This window comes from Danio rerio, chromosome 19 (genome assembly GCF_052040795.2).
Source record: "Danio rerio strain M-AB ecotype USA chromosome 19, GRCz13ab, whole genome shotgun sequence".
Classification (NCBI taxonomy): Eukaryota; Metazoa; Chordata; class Actinopteri; order Cypriniformes; family Danionidae; genus Danio; species Danio rerio.
This window is the reverse complement of record NC_141039.2, coordinates 15,521,525-15,549,044: the sequence shown is the minus strand read 5'-3', so window position 1 is coordinate 15,549,044 and position 27,520 is coordinate 15,521,525. Positions and strand designations below refer to the sequence as shown.

At 38.3% G+C, this 27,520-nt stretch overlaps 1 protein-coding gene across 1 annotated transcript in view; it reads right to left on the bottom strand.

Annotated features, from left to right (window-relative positions):
• arid1ab (AT-rich interaction domain 1Ab) overlaps nt 1-27,520 on the bottom strand; it is an 85,022-nt gene that overhangs the window by 24,978 nt on the left and 32,524 nt on the right. The window contains exons 2-4 of the mRNA XM_087295533.1: nt 21,341-21,553; nt 16,609-17,196; nt 16,368-16,484 (exon numbers count right to left, since the gene is read on the bottom strand). Of these exons, the coding sequence (XP_087151659.1) occupies nt 16,368-16,484; nt 16,609-17,196; nt 21,341-21,553 (918 nt within the window). The remainder of the gene's footprint in view (nt 1-16,367; nt 16,485-16,608; nt 17,197-21,340; nt 21,554-27,520) is intronic.

The window sequence follows — 27,520 nt, the reverse complement described above, 5'->3', positions numbered from 1 at the left end:
CAGCTGTTAGTTGCAGCATAACCGATGTCCTGAACAAAAACAAGTATCTTACAAATGAATATGATGGCTCAGAAAACATATCTCAGTGTTAGCATAACGCAAACTGTTTAATTACAGTCAATGAGCACAACATATCCATATAATGAAAAGGCAATGTAAAAATAAAAAAGTAACAATAAAAGCACTAGACATGCTAATAATGTCTTTATAAATATTTCAAGATTTTTGTTCTAGTGTCTGTGTGGCAGCCATTTTATGTTGAGATTAGCACCAATGCTAGCCTGCATGTCAACACTCGAAACAGGGAAAACATAGCTTGTTTAAAGACACATTTGCTTGTCCCGAAACAGCTTTCAAAATCAATTCGACTCAGGTACTCTGAAAAATATGCTTCTATCAGAAAATAGGCCAGCGAGTTGTGATGAATATCAACACAAGTCACAAGGCAGCCATGTTGTTTCACAGGCACCTGAGAGAAGCTCAAAAGGGAGAAGGTCCAAGTGATTTACAAATCCTACAGAAAATGCATTCTGATGTGGGAAATGCTGTTTGTGATGTTTTATTAACAGCGGTCATGATGAGGTGAAGGGAAATCCTGTCAGCCGCGAGAAACACAAGCAGACCACAAGTGGAGGGGATCTACAGTTCAGAATACAGTCACAGACTCTGTCTGACCCGTGTTGGCTCTGTGCTCATCCACTCCCTCGCCTTTTCCTGTTCACACAAACTTCCACACACACATATGCCCATTCATCTGTTGCCAAAACGGTAGAATGAGGAAAGGCAGAGAAGGAGGGAGGAAAGGGGGACTGAGGGAAAAAAGCACACACGCGCAGCTGCATGTGTGAGGTTGCCATAGAAACTGTCTCCACGTGCTTGACACATTAGTGCAAAGCAGAACCCACCCCCTCTTCCCCCTTCGCTCCTATTCTATGGTGCTGAGGTCACAGTGCAGTCACACACACACACACACTCTCTCTCACATCACTGTCAACTAACACTACAGGGCATCACGGTGCCTGGATGAGTGACACATCCTGCAGACGTCAATCAAGTTGAAGCAAGCCCTGCCACAGCAGGCCAGATGCACTCACACACATACAGTAGATTATTTCAACGATTACAAACACTAACTCTTGCTCCTCACACCAAATCAGAGCAGGATTCAGCTTTCAAATGTCTCTTCCCAAGAAAGGAGGACTCGATTGTAGCGATCTGTGTTTGTGCAGATCTCATCCATGAGGGGGAGCTACCAGCCCACTGACTGTGAGAATGATTGGAGAGAAAGAGAGAGAAAGGGCCCAGCCTCAACCAGCAGCCATTACTGCCTCACTCTCAGCACATACACAGAGACTCTTCTCGGATAGCAGCATCCTTCCTGCTGCTCCATGTTTTAGGGTTAGGGATGTGATCAGGCTCTGGTTATCTACTGAAATGCTGAAGGTAATCCCAGAAAACAGAATATGATGATTTATGGATTGCCTCTTTTGGCCTGACGCTGAGAACAACCACTACCAAAAGCAACCCAGCAACCATTAAGCAATGTGCAGTCATACATCATAGCTATGACAATTGAAAAAAAAGTGAAATCTAGTATTGGGTGTGGGTGATTTTATTGTAAAGTACAACTGGCTGCAACGTTTGCATGATTTATTATCATATATGTGAGTGTAATAAAATGTTCTTCCAGGTAGATGTGCTCTTTTAAAAAATAATCAAGAAAAACAAGAAGAATAAAGGTCTGTGGTGCCATTTGTTACTTTTAAAGTGAAACAATTAAGCTTTAGTGATTATATCTCAATAAAGTTAACAACAAACTATTGTTAAATGGGTTTGAACCCGATTAATCAAGTGGTTCTACAACTCGCATTGTAAAAAGAGTGCCAAGTTGTACTTGCTCAAATCCACTGGAATTAGGCCTCATTTGCACCTTGGTGTTAACATAGATTTTCTGACTAGTGGTTATCAAAGGCATCATTTGGCTTTCTGAATTCTTCGTGCATCTCTTGTGACCACTGTTTAGGTTTTCAAGTTTCATCCCTCTGATTTCTTCACGCTCTTCATCTTCATCAGAAACACGTAAGCATTTCTGAATGTTAAACCATGTTATGCAGCTTACAGGCAAGAGGAAAAGCAAGTCCATAAGCAGCATGTGGAAGTCAACTGCAATTTCAATCAGATTATGTGTGCAAACTAGTGAAGTATGAATACCTTGGTTTTATGAACTTTTGCTGAAAATATACAACAATCGCATGTTTGGATTAGCTGGTGGACATTTGTGGCTGTTCAGGTGCATTCGACCATATGAACAGTTACAGCTTGGCAATATGGCTAAAATGCAATATCTATAATTATTTTCCCTATTGAACAATAACGATAAATATTTTCATATAAGTTGTTAATGCTTCCAGAGTAAAAGAGCAGCCCAACAATGACTAAAGCCCCAAAAATTAGAGGGTCCATTAAATGGCATAAGATTTTTGGCAGATACATTTTCGGTGGGCTAAAACTCAGTACATCTCTAATATCAACACACGTTTACATTCCCAATATTGCACAATTCTGCTGTGTGATTGGTTCTTAGATCAATATAGGGTAAAGAAAAGACCAAAGCTTATCATTGTTATGGGGATCTATTTTATCATGATTCAATATTATATCGTTTATCCATCCAGGCCTAGTTTCAAGTACCCCTCAAAGGGGCTGAAAGTAGACAATCAAAACAATTCACAGGCCATTTACACCTTTATTTATGACTGCCTAATTGTGATCTTATGAATTTCTTATATAGTGATGCCAGGGTCTTATGTTCGAGCTATTGAACTCTGCTAGTAATCCTTGATGCTTCCACCAGTCTGCATTTTCACCATTAGTTGAGCTGAAACAGCATGGAGCAAGTTGAACTCTAAGCTGAGCCTGTTAAAACAGAGAAGAATCTTTTATGAAGGCTCTCTCACTTTTCACGCTCAGTCTTTTTCTCAAGTCACCCAAGACTAATGCTCAAATATACTGCCTGCTGGCATTGCATTTTGGTCACTATTTTGAGCCAAGTTATAAATACTCCTATTAAATAATGCTTCTCAAAAAAAAATAAATAAATAAATAAAAAGATCAAGACCCAAGTGGGTCTTGGCACTGTTTAACACGTCCCATATGAACGCCCCCTAATCCCTTCTGGAGGGCTGCCCCGGACTGAAAGTCACCATGAACAGCGATTCACAAATAAAATATTAAGCCCTGTTTTGCCCTGTCTGTGTTACTAAATTTCACTTAGTATGAAATGTCTTCAAGTAATGCAAAACATATCAAGTGATGGAACTACAGTTTTCATGATTAATCTTTGTGGTCACTTCCAAGTGTGCATACCCGACCCATCCTAAACGCTCTTGCGCATATCCAGAATCTTAATAAATCAGGCTTAGAATACATAAATACTAATGTGATTGAGACGGTTCGCACATGGAGACAGGCACTATGGCTGAGCTTTTCTGGTTTGGTGTTACACGTGTAGTCAGATTCTCATTTTTTGTTTGTTTACCAAGTCTAATTAAATATGTGTGTGTATGCTAATGTTATGTCATACATATGTTTTATAAATTAGCATGTAGGAAGACAATTAAGCCATTATATGTTTGTTTATGTGGGAGGACAATTAGGCTATCCATTTGAGATGTTTCATGGGACTGCTTCTTTTGGTGCATTGCTTCCATGGCAACAGTGACTTCTCTGATTGGTTGAATTCTATTCAGCATTATGGGTAATAAAGTTCTTCAGGTGGAATTCTATAATTAAGCACATTTTTGGAAAATAATAAAAAATAAAAATAAATCAGTTGAAACCCCACTTACTATAGGCTTTTACAGAAACACACATCATCACTTAAACTCAGAGCTCCTGGCGTGTCTTGAAACCTCTTACACATTAATCACCACAACTCAATTTATCCATGGGGGAAAGTGAATGGGATTTTTCCGGAACCCGACTGTTGCGCTATATGCCACGGTCACTCTCTCCAAGAGTGATTGAATGTCTGTGATTGGATTTACCAGTAAACCAATCAAAGCTGGAGCCAAAGTCTGACGAATGCTTTCGTTGTCTTTTGGTATTTGTCATTATTTTTGGGTTAATAATTACTGTAGCAGTTTAAATATGTTCAAATTACTGTAATGACTGAGATTCCACGAAAAAAAAAAAAAAAACTTCAGTGACGCACTGACTAATTTCGTGAGCCAAATGGCAGTCACATCATATGGGCAGCGCTGTCAGAGCAGAAAATAAAAACATCTATTCAAAGGCATCTGGACTGATCCATCGTCTCTCTCCCTCTCGCGTGTTTGCCGCCGTTGGTGTGGGGTTCTCTGTGTAAGTGCATTGGGGGGTCTATTGTGTGGGTCACAATAGTAGCGGGAACCACAGATGCTTCGGTAGGGGAGGCAGCCACCCCATCTGGGTGAAAACAGAGGGAGAGAGAAGGGAGGAGAGCTGGATACTGGGGGGCTGGGTGCCTGACACACAGAAAAAAGGAGGAAAAAAACAGCTTGTCTGCCTCCTCTTCTCCAGAGCAACGCCCCTCCCACAGCAGAGCGGCCCCAGAGTCAGAGCTGAGCTGAGCAGAGTGCAGGGCCGCAGACATGAGCTCGGGGAAAAACTGCTGGAGCTGCAGGCAGGCTGACAATAAAAGACCAGAGAACTCAGATCTGCAAAGAAGTATCTGCAAATTGAACACAATTCTGCTTACTATTCCGAATAACAGCTCCAGTTCTAGAACCATACAATAAGAGCTTTTGGAAAAACAATACATATAAAAACCTGAATAGCTGAGCAGAAAATAATGGCTTATATGTATGCTCTAGTTTACTGCCATCCAGGAATTTGTTTGTGTAAGTGTATTTAATATCCAAATATATCTTACTACAAATTTTAATTTAATATCTTAAAAACTGTATTTATTTGCGTTTATTTTTTATCAGAAATTGATGCACAAGATTATTTTTGTAATATGATTGAAAGTGCAGTCATGTTTACTTTAATACTTAAAAATTGAACACCTGAGCCTATAAACATCACTATTTTTCCGAATTATTTAAACAGCTACCATCAAATAGTGCATATTGCCACAAAACCCTGAAGTCGAAAATAAACATCTATGAAAAACATATTAAACAGTACATTATGAATATACTTTTTATTTGAACTTGTTCAGCTCTTTAAAAAAAAGATGTACAAGAACAAGAGGCAAGAATTAACGCACACAATGCAATTCTAAAAAGTATGGAAGAGGAAAAGTATTGAAGAGAAAAAAATGGGAATAATGGGAGAGGCAGTAGAGGAAAAGACAGAGAGAGAGAGAGTGAGAGCGAGTGCTGCAGTGAGACACGGCCTTTGTGCTGCCGTCAGCCAAGCAGGAGCGCTGAGAGAGAGATAGAGAGAGAGGGAGCGTGCGGTGGGGGGCTGGAGAGCTCAGAGTGGGTGTGTGAACGAGAGAGCGAGAAACAGACAACCAAGGGAGGAAAGGAGAACACAAAAAGACAAAAAAAAGTCTAATATATTTGATGCATGACTAAAAAAATCATTTTCTACAAAACAATACTGCTGCTTTTCTTGTGTCCTGCTCAGTTCAGCTCATTATGCTAACCAACAGCGAGGACGTGGGGGGGAAAACTGTGCAACAGAGAGCGCATGAAAGAGAGCAACAGCCCCTGAACCTGAATAAGCCACGCGCACACAGGAAGACCCAGAATAGCAACAGGAAACACGCCCCAGACTCTGAATACTGCAACGGCACAGCCGCGCAAACCAGGCCGAGAGCTGCACTCAACTGCTGCCCTGTGAATTGCAAATAGATCACATGGAAACAGAAACAATTATTTTAAAATAACAAGAACAATGTGTGAAGAGAATGTGAGTCAAGCATTTCAACGTGCAAACCAGCTTAATAATATTGTAGTTAACTGCCAATGAGTTGCTCTGTAAGTGTGAGTATCACATAAGAAACCCTTTTTAATTCTACGACATGGCTTTGGGTCTAGGCATGGGCCAGTATAAGCCTCTGATGGTATGATAACCTTGGATTAAAAATATCACTGTTTTACAGCATTGTGATTACTGTTCTTACATATATTCTTTTTAAATGCCTGGGTAAAAAAAACAATAACTTTTTTCCTCTCGAAAAGAGTATATTTTATTTTTTTGAAGAGTTATAATATTTTGGACCAGTAAACATGTCAGACTTCAACACAGATTTCTTAACAATTTAAAAAAGCATCTTTGGATATTCTGATATTTTTATGCTGGAGATACTGTTGTCCAAAAAACAAAAACAAATTTTGGCGGTTTTAAAACCTTGACTTCCAAACCATGGTATACCTTGAAAATAGTTATCGTCACATACCTATTTGGGTCTACCAATTTCTCTCATAAAATACAAATATATATATATATATATATATATATATATATATATATATATATATATATATATATATATATATATATATATATATTACACAACATTAAGTTCACAATGAAACCAAAAATTCAGTCTTGCCCATCAGAATTTTAAGGAACAAATTTACCAAACGGCACAAATTTGCAGATTGGTCTAGAAAATTCTGTAAATGATTTACAGACTATGTGCAAATTAAAACACAAAAGTGGTAATGCCACATTTACATATCGACCAGGGCAAACTAGAATAGTGGCAAACAGAGCTGTACAATTAATCAAAAAAAGACCGCGATCGGGATTCGACCCTCTAGAACACAGGTGTCAAACTCGGTTCCAAAAGGGCCGCAGCTCTGCACAGTTTAGTTACAAACCTAATTAAACACACCTGATCAAACTAATTGAGTCCATCAGGCTTGTTTAAACATACAGGTAAGTGTGTTGGAGCAGGGTTGGAAATAAACTGTGCAGGGCTTCGGCCCTCGAGGAATTGAGTTTGACACCCCTGCTCTAAAAGATCTTAGTCCAGCATTTCTACAATTCTATCAATCATATTTTCAAGTTCAGGAGCGAAGGAAATGCCACGCACAAGTCTTCACATTGTTCTACATACATTGCTCGGCGACATGGACACCTCCAAATGGTGTTGAGAGAGTCACAGACTGTATTTATAAAAGGTATAATTCACCCAAAAGTGTCATTTATGTCTTCATGTAATGATGTATTTGCGGACGCGAAGTCAAGCGTGACGTGAGCTACTGACCGTGAGCTGTTACCACAGAGAGGGCGGGCGTATGCCCTTCTTAATGATAGTCAACTTCAGACAACAACCTGCATAGGCTGTGAATAACAGGTAATAAAGTTGTAAATAACATTCAGTTTGTGGCACAGAGCGTGCGTACAGAGTTGTGCATTAGAATAACTGTTTAACAGTGTCACTATAACAATATAATGTTGAATATAACGCAAGATGGAATCTGATAATGACAAATGTCTGATTTTACCAGTGAATAAATGGTCTAATAATGTTTTCAAAAATAGATTGCAATCATATGACTCAAACATAATATTCAACTTCAGAATTATGAATAGTTGTATTCTGATGTCATCACTTTACTGTGCATTAACGACCAGGACTAATTTAAAGTCTATTCAAGTCCGCTATTCAAAGTCTACGCAAAATTAAGCATCTTTAACCAACAGTAGACTTGCGTATAACATTATTATTGTTGGTTTACCATATGTTTGTGAAATAATAATAATAGCCTCCTTATATTATTAGACATTTTTATTTAACATCAACAGAATCGTGAGATCTTTATTTTAAGCAAAAAAAAAATAAAAATTCATGATTCTCATTTTAGCCAGGTGGTGGCATCTCCTCCAAATACCAGATATTTGAGAAACGGAAAATCTTGCAAATTTGTGTTGCGTGATTCATTTAAATACTAATCTCTCATAAAACCAGCGTCATACCGGCAAACTCCTACAAACTTACAATCAGCAAGGTCAGGAGCAAAAATAGCAGAACCTCTACAGAGCTCTTCTTCTTTGACAGCAACTAAGCATGGGTCGGTATAAGATTCTGACGGCATGATAACTTTGGATAAAAATACCACAATTTTATGGTATTGTGATTACAACTCTAAAATATGTTCTTTTTAAAAGTCTGAGTAAAAAATAAAAAATAAATAAATAAAAATAAATAATTAAAAATTACCCCCACTGAACACAGTACATTTTATTTTAGGAAAGATGCATAATATTTTGGAACAGTAAACATTTCAGGCAAAAAAATTACTGATTTCTGCTCTCTTCATTGGTTCCAAAAACACATTAAAACACATAAAAGCCTTACATATAACTTTAGTAACGGTAAAACAAAAGATTTTAGCAGTTTTAAAACTTTGACTTTTCTAAACCGCAGTAGACCTTGAAACCGATTATTGACCCATGCCTAAAACCAACAGTACTGTTAAAACACCAAAAATGTGCGCAATCTGCTAGTAAATCTGGCCCCACGACATTAACTCACACTTGCAAGATATGAAATAGTCATGCAACATAAAAATGCAAATGTGACTTGAATATCTATCATGCATACTCTGCAATTTTGAGCGATTCTGACTTGCAAATTATTCATGTCAACCCAACTGCAATACAAACTTAAAACTGCTAGAAAAAAAAATCTGAGTTTTAAAGTCCTTTATGTTTTAGGCAAAAACTCTTCATTTGGTTGTTTTTTCACTCCACTTACACAACACTTGTGAGATTTAAATCACTAAGCATAAGCATGAGCAAGAGTCATGCTTGCCTTGAACTTGATTAAAAAACAAATGCTACAGGAAATAAATACATTTGTATATAAAAAAGGAGGGGCATAAATGCAGCAATCCCACCGCACAAAGACAGTGTAAGAAAAATATAGAACTGCAACAAGGACAAAACTGTTGGATAGGAAACTAAGGGAAAAGGAACAGGGCAAGAAAGAAGAAAGACGGATGGAAAGAGCCGTAGACATCTGACAGTATTGGAGCACTTGGCACTGGTGGTCTGTCAGGGTGGGAGTGCAGGGGAAAAAATGCGGGTGGTCTTGAAATGATGTCAGCCACTGGGGTTCCTGTGTGAAAATGGCTCAGTGTCTCTCGCCTGCTCTTTCTTTCCAACACTTTTCCTCCCTTCCATTTACTTCTTTCATCCTCAATATCCTGGCTCAATCCATCCTATTGCCCTCTTAATATCCATTTGTGTTTATCTTCATCATAGGTTTATTACAGAAATCAGCTTGTTTTTTTGTTTTTTTTTAACCATAAATAATACCAAATTCTTCACCATTTATCTTTACGGATAAGTATTTACAGACATTCCACTACAAAACCCATCTCATAAGACTAAAAAAAGGGCTTAAATATATTTTATCAGTGAAGTGCCGTTTAAATAATAACATATTTATAATCTTTTACACAATGTCAACATTACTTACCTTACAGCATTAACTCATATGAAATAATGCTATTGGAATTTAAATTAAATAAAAGTTTTAAAATGCTTATAATCAAACTTGTATTGCTTCTAAAAAAGTAATTCTGCTCTGTTATATTGTTTATTTTATTAGGATATTTATTAGCAATTTAGATTTAGATACTGGTCCTGAACGATTAATCGATTTAAAACCAAAAACACGGTTAGAAAAGCTGCGATTATTTCGATCATTTCTATGGCGAGGGAGGAAAGCACAAGTAATTAAAACAATACTACTATCATTACTTAAAAAGCAGACCACACATGCCCTATTTAGGGTGCTTTCACATTTGTAGTTCGCTTCATTTGGTCCAGATCAAGGGCAATTAATGATACATTGTTGCATTTTCTGCCGTCTTTGGGTAGTTTTCACACCACACTGATTGCTTTGGTCCGAACCAGTAGGAAAAAAAACAAAATGCCCTCATTCAACAAAATCCACATCACTCATTGGCCAGATGCTGTTGAACACAGTTCCTAAACTGCTTATCGATTGGTCAGAATTCAAGTGCGGGAAATGCCAATGAACTTCCGCAAGTAAACAAACCGGCAGACACAAAATGTCACTTTTTACTATGAAGGGACGACTGCGCTGACTGACTGCATACCTGCTTTAGACAAACCATACATTTCCAGAAGAAGCGCGGCCGAAAAACAATGTTTTAATGCATCGCACGTCACTTCAGGCGGTGTGAATTAATTTAGATAAACTGCGACATGGTCATCTAGCAGAAATATTACCAACGATCGATCACTCTCTCTCTCTCTCTCTAAAGTGCTGTCAACAAATATTATTCCTCCATTTTTCCACCTCTTTAAGCAGGTCTCGGTACGCTTTTTTGGTGCGCACTCAAGTACGATTGCTGCATTCACACCTGCTCAAACGAACCGCAAGAGGGAAAACGAACTCTAGTGCGATTCAACCGAACTAAATAGGGCATGTGTGAAAGCATCCTTAAACGCGAATCGCTATAAATAAAAATTGTAGATAAATCGCAATTGCTCCAAGTCATGCAGTCCTATTAGATACCTATATAATCTGCAACAAACTATAACTTAAGTAATCTACCCAGAATTGCACCATCTTCATATTTTTCTTAAAAACTACATATTTTCACTGATCGCATTCCCAACGTACAGATTTGAAACACACATAGCAATTCCTCGTGCGAATTTCTGTATGACAAACAGGGCTTAGAAAAAAGTTGCAACCTTTTGCTTTTACAGTCCCATTTTGTCTTAGAATCTCTTTTGCATTCCCAATGGGCTATCCTCTTCTGAGTTAGACTTACTACTCCAAAAAAGCTTTCTAATGGCAAGGGAAGGGGGAAAAGTTGACAAGCATGTGACTACCATGTGACCTTCCCCTCCAGGCACATTTACTTACTGTGCATCTCAGAATAAGATGCTGGAAAAAAAAGACCATAGACACCTTTAAGCAACGACTCAAATTGAGAACTCCTAAAACAGAGGGTAGATTGACTTGGAAAGGGAGAGTATGAGAGAGATATAAAGGCTGCCGGGAAGTGAGAGGCCGAGGGTGACAGACCCCTGAAGTCACTGCAGAGTTTAGAAGTACAGAGGGGAGGCGGATACTGCTTCGGATTAGCCGCACTTTAAGGAAGGGGCACAAAAGCCCGATAGAATGGAACTAGAGGAGATTAGAAAAGGCTGGAGGCAGTGTTCATGTTCTCTCACACACAGAGAGGATATATCACTTCCAGGGCGTCCCACATTGAAATCCCAAGCTATTGGAAATCTCTCGCGCACGCAGACATAAACACCATTATCATCAACCAAATGGAAGAGGATTTGATTTGATCCTCGACTGATATGAAGCACACTGCATTGAGATTAATTTGGGAAATGAAAAAGAAAAAACATAATTCAAAACTAATTAATCAGGATCATGGCAGAAGATGCCCAGCCTTTCTGCCTATGAAGATGCAATCTGGGGAATCAGTTCTTTGGATTCAGATCCTCTCCAGAATCTGATCAGCTCCAGCTTTCTGTCCTGCTCCATCTTGGCGCGTATCAGTGTACATATGACAGAGACATTATGGTAAACCAGAGTGCGTCTGTGAAGGGATGTGCCAAGTGGGTATTAACTAAGGCAAATGCAAGCTCATGAAAAGCTGTCTTAAAAGTCGAATTCAGCCAACAAAAACCCACAAGTCCAATTATTTTTGTTGTTAATATAACTGCCAATCACTGAATGTGGCTTCACGCTTATTTACTGCAGTGAGTCTTTTAAAAGCATCGGTGCACTAGGTTATGTGATGCACACTGAAAAGTGGCTGTGTGGTATACAAATACTATAAGGGTACCAGCATCCTTTTAACTGAGAAATCATGAGATGACTTTAAGCATTTTAAATCAACAAATGACTCAAACAAACAAAAAAACAAAAACAATTTAATGACAATCTATCAAAAGTCAATGTGTAAACAATTAGTTCCCTCAATAACTTGTTTTTGCTGAACAAAATGAATTAGTTAATTTAAAAATGTCATTGCTTTCAGATAATATAAAAACAGGGCTGTGCAAAAAGTTTAATATTGGTTTTCAAAAGCCATGGAGTTTATTTTATATTATTTATATTATATTATTTTATTTTTGTTTGTTTTTTATACTTTAAATTGCAATATATTACAACCAACATAAAAAAAGGAGGGGTGTTGATAAACTGCATGCAACGTGAGCGAGGAGGGATCGGGGGGTGAGAAGGGTCCGCAACTTATTTGAGTCCCGCAAATGCATAGACACTCCCATATGACAGTGTGTGGCTGTGTGTGTGTGTGGCTGTGTGTGTGTGTGTGTGTGTGTGTGTGTGTGTGTGTGTGTGTGTGTGTGCCTTTGCAATGAGCACCACTTGTGTCTGTGTGTGTGTGGTCACATGATGTGCGTTTTCAGCGGACGGAGGGCTGTTCAGAAATGCTAGGTAAAACACGGTGTGGATGTGGATAATTTTCATTTTAAAATGCCATTTTAACACTATGTATTAGAGCAAACAGGGCCTTGGTGTGTATTTTTTGCGATCGGGTTTGCGACGGGGGACGGTGGAGAATTGGTGATGTCGGCTCAGCATCGTGTTGTCTATTGGCAGTCCATAATAATACTAATGTCTAGATGCCATCGTCTATCGGCCCAACCCTAGATGTATACTTTAAACTTTAATTAAACTGCTCGTTTAAATTATTTTGTCAAATAAGTTACATTTCTAGTCATCCACCATAATTTTGTGGCTCAAAAGTATCAGTTCAGGCACCATTTTGGCACCAGAACAGACTTAAAAGTCACGATTTAACACTGGTTTCAAAATAACCCCAAATGATACCCAACCCTATCAATATTTCAATATATATATATATATCAATATATATATATATATCAATATAATTAAAAATCAAATAGAAAAATCAAATAAAAAAATCAAATAAAATTAAATCAAATAGAGTCCAATCAAGGACAAAAAATTTTAAAAGTTGGCGAATCAATCAAAACAGGTCCACAAAATCAAAATAAACTTAATGGAGCATGTTTTATTGCTTTGAAAAATATGCAATAAAAGGAAGTACAATTTGACTTCATATCAAAGTATAAAAAATGTTTCACTGACAATTTGTACTAATACACAATGTTGTCTTTTGAAATTCAGCTGAAGAAGTTTCTAAGCCCAACAGTCAGAAACAGCTTCTGTAAAAAATATATATCCTTTAGTAAAGACAACACAACATGCAAAAGAACAAACAGTTCACAGGGAGCTGGTAGACTGTACAGTAGTTGCTAGACGTGTTCATTCGTTACGGTGTGAAGCAACGTTTATCAAGAAACCAGCTGAACCAGTCAAACTGGTCCCTATTCACCCTCTGAAATATCTCTGTAGTTGGCAGCTTGAATCCACACAAACGTTGGTAAACTAAGTCATCAAAAACAAACAGACTAGTGCCTGAAAGATTCAAAAGTGTAATTAGGATAACTCTAGAAAATGGAAGAACGTTATTTTCCTATCAAGTCTGTGCAGAAATAAAGCCTACAAGAAATACCATTAGTAAACATCAACTTAGGGTGCTTTCACATCTGTAGTTCGCTTCATTTGGTCGGGACCAAGCGCAATAAATGATAAATTGTTGCATCTTCTGCCGTCTTTGGGTCGTTTTCATATCACACTTCTGGCTTTGGTCCGACCTAGTTGAAACGAACCAAAATGCAGTCATTTGACAAAATCCACATCTCTCATTGGCCAGATGTTGTTGAACGTATTTCCTAAACTGCTTATTGATTGGTCAGAATTCACGTGCGGGAAAATGCCAATGAACTCCCACAGGTAAACAAAACCTTTTACTCTGGAGGGTCGACTGCGCTGGCTGATTGTATCCCTGCTTTAGACAAACTATACATTACGAAAATGAAGCGCGGCCGCGGCTGGAATACAGTGTTTAATGCATCGCTCGTCACTTCAGGAGGAGCCGTGAATTAATTTAACTAAACTGCAACATGGTCATCTTGCAAAAATATTTACCAACGATCCATCAGGTAATGTTTTCCCCTCTCTCTCTCTCTCTCTCTCTCTCTCTCTCTCTCTCTGTTGGTAAAGCGCTGTCAACAAATATTTTTCCTCCATATCCCATAATGCACAGCGCATTGGCCTACGGCAGCTGAATTAGTCCAAAACGCGCAGTACTTTTTGCGGTTGGACCTGTTTTAGTACGGATCATATTCTCACCACAAACGAACCGCTCCAGGGTTCGTTTGAAAGCGTACCGAGACCACCTCTTCAAGTAGGTCTCTGGTCAGCTTTTGGTGCGCACTCGAGTACGATTGCTTAATTCTCACCTGCCCAAACGAACCTTACCAAAAGGGCAAACGAACTCTAGTGCGATTCAATCAAACTAAATAAGACAGGTGTGAAAGCACCCTTAAAAACAATGTAGCAATGTGTATGTGCCAAGTATTGTTTCTCAGCAAAGTAGTACCTGGAATATTTATTCAGTATTTGTTGTTATGCAGCTGGATAGCTCACATACAGGGTCAGTAGTGATTTGGATGTGCTCTACCCTGAGTTTCAGCAAAGCTAAAGTTAGCAGCAGGGGCTAATCTACTGCGAGGGCAGAGCATGAGGGAGATGGTGGTGGTAAAGGGGTCAATTGAGGGCTACATTATTGCCTTTCCCACAGGCAACTGCAGGGATTCCTTGAATTGAATAAAATCTCGGTCAATCTCAGTCACTGACTACGTAAAAGAGAAATATATAAATAAATAAAGAAATAAGAGGAAATCACATCCTGAGGGCATCCCCCACTGGCAGAGATGGAACGATCTCAGTTCTCTCTCACTCACTCATCCCTCTTTTAACTTCTCCAGTCGTCCAGCTCTAGTCATTTGCCAGCTCTCTATTAGACACCACTCGTTAATTATTTCAGCTCGTTTGGAAATTTTGGACACACTGTTGCTCTGAATAAACTATTTGTATCTACTAACCTATAAACACTCGCATACACATACACACACACACACACACACACACACACACACACACACACACACACACACACTCAACGGAAGGTTTTTCACTGTGACAGATGATGTGCAAACCTTTTCTCTGACCTGGTTTCCAAAAGCAACTAATCTTGTGAAACTGTTTTTGGCATTCATGTTTACCTTGGACTGGGAGCAACCTTGTGAATGACATTTAGCATGATATAATATTAATGTTAAGCAAATTAGACACACTAACACCACCAGAAATAATACATGGGTGTCAAATAAAGCCAAAAGTATTTTTAAAGCATGCCACCTGGCCCTGAGAAAGACCCTGTGAGGGGGACCCTGAGGCTGTGTTGATTTTGACTAAAGCATAGACTTGGACCTATAGAGAATAGAGAGGGCCCAAAGTCATCCAATTATAGGGCCCACTCTGGTAAAATTGAGGTCCAGGGACAAATCAACTCCATGAAAATAACACTTGGATGTGAAACAAAAAAAAAAAGTTCCTTCAAAGAGTGTCACCAACCAGACTATACAGAACACGTCAGTCATAGCCAGGGTCTGATGAATAGTGCTGCTAGTCAAGTGCAGTAGTCCTCAGTTAATTTGTGAATTCTACTGTACTCCAGGAGTAGTTATTCTGCAATGCCAAAGTCTTTCCAAGTTCCAACCTGCTACAACACAGTTGCTTGGCTATTTAAAATCATTTCGAAACCCTTGATTAGCCTGTAAGGGTGCATTGTATTAAGACTCAAGCTTAACCCTACAAGGATAGTTGTTTATGTACTGACCACCCATGACTTAGGGGCAAAGTTAACAGATTTCAATACACCTCTCAAAACCTATGAACCACCATTCTCAAATATTCAAGTGGCCCACACCACATGAACTACCTTCCAGCCACACAATCAAATCCTAGATAGCCCATCCCTGTTGAGTACTGGCTATGACTACTGTCCACCAAACAACTGCTATCCCAACAAACCAATGTCAAAACACCAGTGTCATTCTGTGATTGAAGTAATCTGGGAACTGGACAAATCAGTTATATAAACTAAGGCATAATACATCGACCACATGTGGTGACCCAACTGACCATTCAGCTGACTAAGAAACCAAAGCAAATGCACAGGGTCAGCATACATCAAAAACAATTCGACGCAACCAAATTTGTTCCCTGATCATGACCGCTTAATTCACTGTCTTGCAGAACTAACCTCAACACACTTGTCTAAAAGTGTCCAGTTTATGTAGACCTTGGTTAGCTATTTCTGGTGTTACATTTGGGTCTTAGTTTAAACGGGTATAACAATGGACATCCAGGAACAGTATTGAACTCTTGCTAAATACTTTAAGCATTTTGAAAGTTAGTATGACATGAGAACACTCTGGGTTGAAAGATTCATGGGACTCACAGGAAGGCTGGAAGGTCGTCCCTGCATGGTGTCATCTTGGCCACTCTTACTGGACACAATGGGTTGATTAGAGGAAGGAGCCGAAGACTGGGAGCTGAAGGAGTCTTGAGAAAGCTCCTGAGGAAAAACATTGACCAATTGAACAACAACCAAATGAAGTACATTTGATGGAACTGCTTCAATCACAAGTTCTGTTGTTTTTGCTCTAAGTATGAAGATTCTGTAATAAATAGACATTTACCTGAGGTGGAGGTGGAAAGCGCTGGAAGGGTGACTGCTGCTGCTGTTGTTGTTGTTGTTGTGTCTGCAGTGGAGGAGTCTGAGAGTAAGGTGAAGGCTGGCCCTGTCCTGAAGTTTGCTGGGATGGCTGAGGGGGTGCAGAGCTAGGTGTCTGTGATTGTGGTGGGCCTTGCTGCTGTTGTGAGGGTCCCTGTTGTTGAGCAGGCTGCCCTGAACCAGAAGGTGGATGAGTGTAACCAGGCTGCGACTGAGACCCTTGTTGGCCCTGAGAAGGACCCTGTGACTGAGTGGGACCCTGGGACTGGGGGAAGGGAGACTGTCCTGACTGGGATTGTGGAGTCTGGGAATATGGAGGTTGGCCCTGATTGGGAACGTGAGGCCCCTGCGGCTGCCCATAAGAAGTCCCACTCTGGCCATGAGGGGTACCAGAGGGTTGCTGGGAATAAGGGGGCTGAGAGCCTGGTCCAGTGGAGGGCTGCTGGGGATATGAAGATTGCTGGGGGCCTCCATGTGGGGAAGGACCCTGTTGTCCATAGTAGCCAGCTTGGTTTTGACCATAACCACCTGGGCCATGCTGTCCATAGCCCATCTACAGAGAAAAAGAACAAAATTCAAAAATGTCATTAGTCAGCACAAGTTTTGCAGCGTACAATAAATAAAAAAACAGACATATGAACTGTGATCATCTGCAGTTGTTCATACAGGCTTTTTTTTTACTCCTGATCACCAAGCTTGCAAAGCAAAGGCAGGCATTAGCACTGATCTGCTGACTTGATTCCAATGCAAGACTTATTGATTACACTTTGATACCTTGTCAAATAAGTTAATGTCACAAAGGTAACTGCTTGGCAAAAGTTAACAACTGGGCCATTATTAGGGGTCAACAGACACCTAATTTAGCCACCATAACCCATAAATAAACCTCAATCAAATGAGTGTTTCTCAAGTGTACTGTGTATCTAGGAACTATAGACTGAATCTTGCATTACAAAAACAAACAATTGATGGTCATCTCAAGCATCCACTACTACTACATACCTGTCAACATTGGGATGTAAAAATAAGGGATACTCACACTCTTTAATGAAAGCATTTGATTGCTTTCCTAACAGTTTGTGCTTGTTTAAGACAAAATTTGTTGTATTTAAAAGAAAACCCAAGATCGACACGTTTAGATGTTGTTGCTATTATTATTTTAATTATTTATTATTACTGTTCATTCATTCATTCATTCATTCATTTTCTTTTTTGGCTTAGTCTGGGGTCGCCACAGCAGAATGAACCGCCATTATGATAATCATCATTACTATTTTTATGATGATGTGTATATGTCTGTTCAAACACACACCCAAAACCCAGTGTCCACTTGAGCTCCGCATCAAATCGCGTAGTACAGAATCCACTTGGGAAACAGTGTCTATTTATCACTATGGAGCGCATCAGCTGACAGTCATGCATCTGAACAATGGCAATGGGGCAACAGGGGCAATGGCGCCTGTAATGTAAAGGAACTTAATCGCGCCGTTTATTTAAGTGTTTTCATGCCTAAATAAAATGAAAGCACAGAACAAATTCACATTTAAGAGCAAGGGGCGGCCCCTGGTGGTTCGGCGGTATGGGTTGCGTATAGGGAGGATCGGCTCTTCACAGAAAGATAAAAATACGGGAGAAATACGGGAAAAACCTTTACGGGATGACAGCGGGATAGAACTGTAAAATAAATAAGAATACCGGGATAAACGGGAGGGCTGACAGGTATGCACTACTATAATAAAAGAAAATAACAGCTATTTTACCTTGCCATAAATTATGTAAAGATTGAGTTAATGTAAATCTTGATATTGTGATATTTATTAAAGTGTTTGAAATGATAAAACAATGCACAGACAAATCACAGTACAGAGACTTATTTTGGTATGTGCTAGGACTGAGGCTAGTGTTGTCTACAGATCTCTAATCTGTTTGAACCACCAAAAAAGTACACAGGCTTTCAGTGAAATGCTTGAATTTTGTTACTTTCAGTCAGCATCTAAAAAAGTGACCTTGCTGAAGAGTGTACTGTGTGACACAAAAGCCTGACGGTGACAAGCTGGGCACTTTCCCTCTCAAGGAAAATGAAATATAAAAATGGGGAAGAAAACTGTGTCTCACAGGGAGGTTTAATAAAACAACCTGAAGAGCATGTTCTATGCCAGTCTACAAATGGATGGCACTCCAGCGCATCTGCTTACTCACAGACACAATGGGATACCAAGCACAAGTGCACAGACAACAGGAGGAGAGAGGCTAGACACTTGAAGCCTGCTATGTACAAAAATACAGGCATGCAAGGAAATCCCCATGTGACAAATCTGAGCCTCACTGTGACCTCATAACAACCTTCTTTGAAGGCACAGATGAAAAGACCCATGAGCTCATACTGCTGTGATCAAGAATGTCATAAGACCATGAGAGGTTTTTAGGTCCAAGCAGAGTCAAAAAGTGCCTCAATTTTAATTTAAATTTTTCTTTAATTTTGAGACAGTTTTTACTTTTAAAAATGCATCTAGGACCGTTACTGGCCAATTTTTTCTTGGCTCAGTTTTTTTTTTAACCATGCACTTATAGGCTAAAGTCAATGCTAAAATGGGGAAGATGCTCCTCATCCAGACTGGCATTTTTCACTGCATTTCACCATTTACACTATGCCACCCTAAAACACTGACCATTCACACTCATAGGTATGCACATATTATGCTGTTAGCTGTACTTGCCATCTAATGGTTGCATAATGGTGATATGAGCATAGACTGTGGAAGAGATGTATCTGTAATGTCACTTATAGGTTTCTGAAGCGACAAGTAGGAGTGGCGAACCTTCGCCAATTTGTTTGCGAGTCATCCCGTCAACTGGGAGTTCTCAAAAAAGGGCAGAGGTAGAACGTGAGCGGACCTACAGACACCTGCTAGTAATTTGTTTAGATGGGCTTTACTTTGGGAGAAACGCTTAATACTTCATTACCTGTGACTCGTTTTAGTTCTGACCACATGTGCTTGATTGTGCACTATATTATTAAGTGTTTACATTAAGTGTTTAGACTTTTAAAAACATTGTTGCAATACATTGAGCTTTTATGTTGCTTTTCTACAGGAGGAAAATGCTAATTACTGTCAAATACTTCAAATATAGCCTGTTAGTAAATACAATACTATTTATGAAATCCAGACTTAACACTGTATGACAAAGTTTCAGATGATCGTTCTATAGCCTACAGCTAATCAATCTGTCAGATTCTGGAGTGCATTCAAGTTCTAAAGCGAAATATAAATGATGAATAAATAATCGTAAATAAAACAAATTCATTTATATATATGGTATAGAAGTGTATAATTTCACTCACCTGGGAAAGGAGGTCACTTGAATTGTTTTTGAACACAATTAAGTGCACACAGCATGCCATATTATATGCCACATTATCTGATAATTGTAGGAAATAATTCCAAAAGGCAGTTGACTGTGTAAAGTTTTTTAAAACAAAAGAAAAATACGACGTATATGCAGAGTTCAGCGTCTTATCAGCCGGAATAAGCTGAGATGACATGACTGCAACCAGCAGGAGTTAGCTGTCATTTAAGTGGCCATGCTCTTAATTATGCAGACTTAATATAACTTAATATAAACAAAATGGATGAGTCTTAAAAAAATTCACCCCCTCACAGTTCTGATGAAAAGTAATATTAGCTATACACACCAAAATTGTTTTTTTTTGTACCAGGCTGTAAACACTTATTTTCTGCTGAAAAGTTGGCCATTTTAACATTAGGTCAATAGAAATGTGCTTGATTTGCTTTGTATACCGTGCTTTGGAAAAGTCAAGTTTTTAAAGCTCCAAAATGTTGTGCTATAGGGTTCATAAGGTATATGGAAGATTTATTACTTGCGTTTTTTCTTTTTAGGATAACAGTTTCTCTAGCAGAAAAGCTGTCCAAAGATAGTTTTAAATTGTAAAGAAATTTGTTTTTAAAACTAATAAACACAGGCGTGTTTTAAAATTAGTTAAATTTAGGCTGACATGTTTACTGCTCAAACATATTTTAAATGTTTTTCAAAATAAATTATATTGCGCTCAAAAGTGAAACCATTTTTTTATTGTTTACCCAGACAATTACAAATCTTAAACTGGCCCATGCCTAGTCCAGATGACAAATCAGAGAGCAATTGTAAAAAGCCATGGTTTTATTCATTTTCAAAACACTCCAATTAAATGGTGAGAGTATCCACCAAAGCATTTTTCCTGAGCCGAATGTATTTTCAGGTGTTATCATTGGAAGTGCCACCTTTTTTCAAACACCAGCAGCGCTGTGAGGTGCTGAGTGTGTGTTTTAAGCAAAGCGTGTGCTCAGTGTTGTTGTTTTTTTAAATACTCCAACAGTTGGACAAACGCTCACAGCTGAGCATTTTAGAAGAGTGCTGGCATTTTCAGCTGTGCAAAACACACAATAGTGTAAACAGAAGCTCAGTTTAAAGTTAAAATGACTGACTTATCAGGTCACAACAAGCAAGCATCTAAAACGCCATAAACCAACTATCACATTTCTTGCTTTTTTGAGGGGGGTTTTATCGAACACTTTTCACAGTTTTAGCTTGTGTTGATTTGGTTCTCTACCTGCCACACATTTATGCTTTACATCAAGGATCATATTTTGAATATTAAAGGATAAAAAATAATAATATTAAAAAACCTTTAAGCCTACCTGCTGTCCATATTGTATTCCACTTAAGTTCCCAGAAGTGCGGCCTTGCATGCCCATGGGATACCTCTGAGGTCCCGGAGGTCCATAACCCTGCCCTGGGTAAGGAGGACCCTGCTGTGAGCTAGGGGGAGGCCCCTGCTGCTGAGAGTAGGGGTTTCCGGCACCATAGTGCTGCCCACGAATTTTTCCCACCTGATCCATAGGTCCAGGAGGCTGTAAAAGAAGAAGAAAAAATAAAGAAATGAAAAGATGTGCAGGTAACACAGCTGTATAGTTCAAAATCATCTAGTCCCATAAAACAGATGAAATTATTGTGGTGCGTTTCAGTTTGCGGCATCAGTAACCTGCACGCAAAGCATTTGGATCATTAATTTTCTGAAAGCATTCACTTAGGCTTCTCTGGTTAAAATGCAGTCAACGGTGATCAATATCAAGAGAGGCCTATTTCCTCTGTTATGCCGCTGTGATTGTTATCATTCTTAACAGAGTATTAGCCAGACACACCACCCAAAATCAAAAATAGATCTGTATGTTTCAAAAACAGTGCCAGCGAAGGGAGGAGAAACTGGCGCTGAATGAATGAGAGAGTGAAAGCAGCGGTTCAATCTGCCAGGCTATCCTCAGTGCCAGCGGCTGGAGACTGCATGGATGAATACTGAACTTCCCTTTTGAAAACAGACAAGAGGAAACAAATGTGTATGATGGCTGGAGAGCGACCCGTAAATCAGCTCATAGCACAGAGAGAGGTAAGGGAGGGTGTCAACATAATAAAGTCTGTGGGAATTATAGTGCTTGAGAATAAGGGAAAGATGACAGGCATCGCTCTATTTCTCAAAACAGGAACTAGGATCATAAACTCAAATTGGCAATGAACTGCCCAGTAAAAAGACAGCACTCACTCTCAAGTGTTCTAAAGATCTTTCATGAGACTTGAACCGGCGAACAGCAATTCAACATCCGCTTCTGAAAGTTCAAAACTGCATTGTTCACATAAATCAAAGCACTCTACACTGCAAACCTTGAGCATATATTTTCTGCTTCTCTTGATTATGCAGAAATAATTATCTGAGAAATTGGCACACTGGCTATTTATTCAGAATTTTTTTCATTATCGTACATTAGTAACAAATTTCAAGACTCAGGCAATCAGTGCATTTCCTCCTAGGTTTAGGACCCTCTTTGATTTTAATATACATCAGTTGAGACGAACGGTCCTAACATGCTTTCAAATATGTCTACCCTGACCAATTATGTTCAGATATCACAGGATCGTCTTTATTTCGCAACACAAGAGTACTACTGAACACATAAACCCATGCAGCTTACACTTGCAGAAAAACAATCAAAAAAACTGAACGACAACAATGATCCTGAGTGCAATCAAAAGCTTTGGTACGACACAGCAAAGTGTGAAGAATTTGGTTTGCCATTTCTCACGAGACATTCAATAATGTGTTTGGTTAGTAGACGTATACTGAGACCCCGAATACACTAATGTGTTTTAGTTTTAAAATGCAGAGTTTAAAAGTTTTGTTACGAGTACGCCATCTGTCCACACTACGCCAGAGTTTTCGAGCCCCAAAAACTTAATTCTAAAACGGAGACATCTGAAAACGAAGGCGGTGCTGCAGACATTCGCCTCTCTGATTGGGGCTTTTCCCCCAATATTATTAATATTAAGTAGCCTACACACACAGTTCAGTCCTGCATCCTCTCCTTGTAAGTTTAGACTTCGCAAGTTTGATATGGAGTGTATTTTATAAAGTCATTCACATCACCCTGACTATGCTGTTTCACTGTCTCAACAATAAAATGAAAACATGATGTGAGAAACTGCCTGTTTTCATTTTGTTATTAGCAACTTAACAGACATCAAAAATTTTGACGCGTTGTGCAGCTGCATAATATAAGCGTCATCTTCAAGCATATTTATAACAAAACGGAGCCTATAACATTACTGCCTCCTTTCATTTTCATTGAAAATACAAAACATACCCTCCATACCCTTTAATTATCAATAATGGCCATTTTAAAAATATAACGTACAATAAATTGATACAATATAGGAAATAAAGGCAAGCAATCAGTCAATTGTGCAGAATCAGTGTCTGCGGTTACATTAATTAAGATATTAACCTAACTTATACTCGCGCTCAGCCAAAACACGTGACCTGAGAACAAATAATAGATTCAAAAGACCAAAGTCAGGGAATATGTTGTTAGATATAGACAACAAGATGAATTATATATCACGTTTAACAAATATAGCGAGATTAGAGTCAACGGGAGATCCTTGATGAACAGTCCGACGTGCACAGCTCTCATATTGGTATGTGCTCAAAACACGCTGCAGCGCATGCCAAAGTGTGTGTGTGGTCACGTGATGTGCGTTTTCTCCGTTTTAATGTAGACGGAAAGCTGTTCATAAATGCTGGGTGAAACGCTAGTGTGGATGTGGATAGTTTTCATTCTAAAACACGCTACTGTAAATGGGGCCTAAGAGCAGGGCTGTGCGACTTGGGGAAAATATCTAACTATGATTATTCTGAAAGATATTGCAATTGCAATTTGATTTGCGGTTAAATTTTTCGGTCAAGCTAATCACAAATATGTTATAACGGTGTATTTTGTTGTGATAATGGGATTTCGTTGAGACATATTTTTTCTCACTTGTGCATATATATTTTTTGCTCTTTAGTTTTGAAAAAAAAAAAATAAATAAATGTTCCTACTCTCACAAATGGTCATGAGCTATGGGTCATGACCGAAAGGACAAGATCTCAGAAACAAGCGGCTGAAATTAGTTTACTTCGTAGGGTGGCAGGGCGCACCCTTATAGACTGGGTGAGGAGCTCTGTCACCCGGGAGGAGCTCGGGGTAGAGCCGCTGCTCCTCCACATCGAGAGAAGTCAGCTGAGGTGGCTCGGACATCTGTTTCAGATGCCTCCAGGACGCCTAACTAGGGAGGTGTTACAGGTATGTCCCACTGAGAGGAGGCCTCGGGGAAGACCCAGGACATGCTGGAGGGACTATGTCTTTTGGCTGGCCTGGGAACGCCTCGGGTTCCTCCCCCCGGAGAAGCTGGAAGAAGTGTCTGGGAAGTGGGAAGTCTGGGGTTCTCTCCTAAGACTGCTGCCCCGGATAAGAGGATGAAAATGATGATGATGATGATGATGCTTGTTAGTTTTGATTAATGTTTATTTCTGTTTATATAAAGCTTGTGCTCATAAGGTGCAACTAAAAATTAGGCGCAATAGCCAAAATTTAAAGTTAGGAGCACCAGTGCTACCAAACAAAAAGGTTCATTTTGAGCCCTGCATAAGAAAAGCTAAAAAAAAAAAAAAAAAAAAAAAAAGATTTTTGAGTTTAAGATTTGCTTTTAATAGAGTCTCACCAGATAAAAAAATTATTGTCAGATAACATTCCAAAAGTTTATGTTTAACAGATTGTTTGATACAGTGAACAGAAATATTTGACAATTTGAAACTGTTAATATTAGGAATTTAATAGCTGCAGCTTTGGAAGCCTGCGCTAGAGTTTGCAAAATATGGCAAGTCAAGATACTACTGAGTATAGAAAACCATACAAATCAGTAGATGTATACAAAGATATTATTCAAAACACATATATGCAAAACATCATTTGTCAATCAATAAAAATAATTCAGACATTTTCAGAAAAACATTTTGTGATTTATGTGCAGCCTTACCCAATTTTTAATAGATTTTTCTCAAGAGACAAAAACCTATAAATTTACACTCATAACATTTGCAATATTACATATTGTGAAAACTAAATGCAAATATATTTATACAAACACATTTTCAGAAATTCCAGCAACAACAAGGAAAAAAGAATTCTAACAATTATTGAAAAAATCTAAGTAAAGAAAATAAAATGTTTGATATATAATTGTGTTGCATGCTTGTTACCATGACATTAATTACTCACAGACTGTATGTAATATTTTGGTCATGTCACCCACCACTCAGAGTAACTTTGGAAGTCACTAAAATGTTTGAATACACCCACTGGACTCTTGAGGCCTACTGAGGACTAACAAACAAACATTTCGCACTACTGAAAGATCACTAGAGCTGGTAAAAGGCACAGAAACACATGGGAGATTCCTGAAGTGCAAACAGGTCTCAGCTGTGACCGGGGAAAATCTTCAGCCAGCATCGCTCTCTCTAGACATCAAGAGCAGTGCTGGAGAAGCTGGACATGTCTGAGATTATTGAACTGAATCTAGGCATTTTTCCTCTGCGGACGAGAGCAACAAACAAGAAACACATTTTCAAAATAAATATTATTTCAGATGGATGAGATAACGGATTTTTACCCTTAAATTACCAGTTTGATAAAAAAAACTTTTCAGTAAAGTTAGATACATAAATATAGGACTGGGTGATTTAGGCAAAATTTCATATCCTGTTATTTTTAGAAGGAATGACATTATACATCCGGTATTTTCCCATAAATGGTTACTTGAGAGTTAAAGCCTTTATTAAAACATTATTAAACCTTTTTTGAGCAAAATATAATTCAAACACAAGTTTCCCTCCCTGTTTACAAGTAAACAGCTGCACAAAAATAACAGCTGCACAAAACCTTTGATAAATAAAATACAGTACAGGTTCTTATTCTTAAAACTGTTGCAAAACATTTCAAATTATAAACAAAATCTTTGATAAATAAATACAGTACAGGGTTTTTTCCTGCTTAACACTATACACAATACTACTGTGCTGTTGTGCAAATAACAAAGTAAACAAAACCATAGAAAACAGCTACATTGTCAGAGCAAAAAAGGAACACACTTAAATAGTAACACAACAAAAATAATTGTAGGATAGAAAAGAACCGCAATAAATGTAAATATGAAACAGTATTTTAAGGCATTAATTAGTGTTGTTATAAGCAATCCTGTATATCACAGGTGTGTGATTTATAAATTTACAGCTGTAAATGTTTTTTGTTACACATATACATGTATGTATTGAGCATAATTATTAAACAGTGAACATATCAAACATATCTAAAGAGAAGTTTTTCACTTCATGTAAAAAAATACACTTTCTTTTGTTTTGACTGAACTTGTTTTACTAAATTTTAAATGAGATGAAAACGAATAGACTATAAATATGAGAAGTAACGAAATTGTTTCAAAACACTGTGTTGAAATGCTGGTTAATCATATTAGCAGAGCTAAATGTGTTATAACGAAAATGTAAAGAAGAGACCGTCGTGTAATAAATACTGAACTTATCATCAGTGAATATTTTAATTCTTTTGAACACATTCAGGTGCTGCTTGTCAATTTGACAAGGCTTCTATGTTCATTCGTGCTGTCAATTACGGAAGAAACGATCAATAAAAGGTTTCTGATAAAGCGCTGTGACAGCTGCAGGCACTGTGTGACGTGCGTACACACGAGCGGGAGTCAGATTTGTTTGGGAAGTCAGATAAATTTTTCACCATATCAGCACTGTATGTTCCTCAATGTGGCGTCAGTGATGGATCGTTCTTGAACTATTCATTCATTTTCAACAAATCTTTTCTATGATATTGGATAATACTGCATCGCGTTTGAGAATCATATCGATATATCCCCTGAACCCGATATACCGCCTACATAAATATATTTGATCTATATCAGTTAATATTGCACTTCAACTAATACAATATCTATTGGTAAAATAACTGTTTTAGTTAATGTATTAGTAAATGGCAACTACCCTCAACAATTGACTAAAGAGTTTATTAATTTCTTTTTAAATATACAAAAATAAAAGCTGTGAACATGCGTTCAGTTTTATTATTTTGTACCAACTAATGCAACATAATACTTTAAACCTTTTACTGCTCACATTATTAGTAATATTTTATTATTTATAATATTATTAATTAAGCTTGTAGTATTGAAGAATAATACTTTTAACTTTTAACTGCTATCATTATTATTAGCTTTACAAAAACAATCTACTGTAATATGCGCTACAATTTCCAGGTAAAGCACAAATCCTATTTAGGCAAGTTGTCATGTTGAGCATTTTGTGCGTTTGAGTGTGTGTTGTAAACAAAACTGCTTTGCTCACTCGCACGTAAACATGTTGTGCTATACAGGCATCTTTTTGTCGTTTAATATTCACAGACATACCATGTTTTAATCAAGCGTAC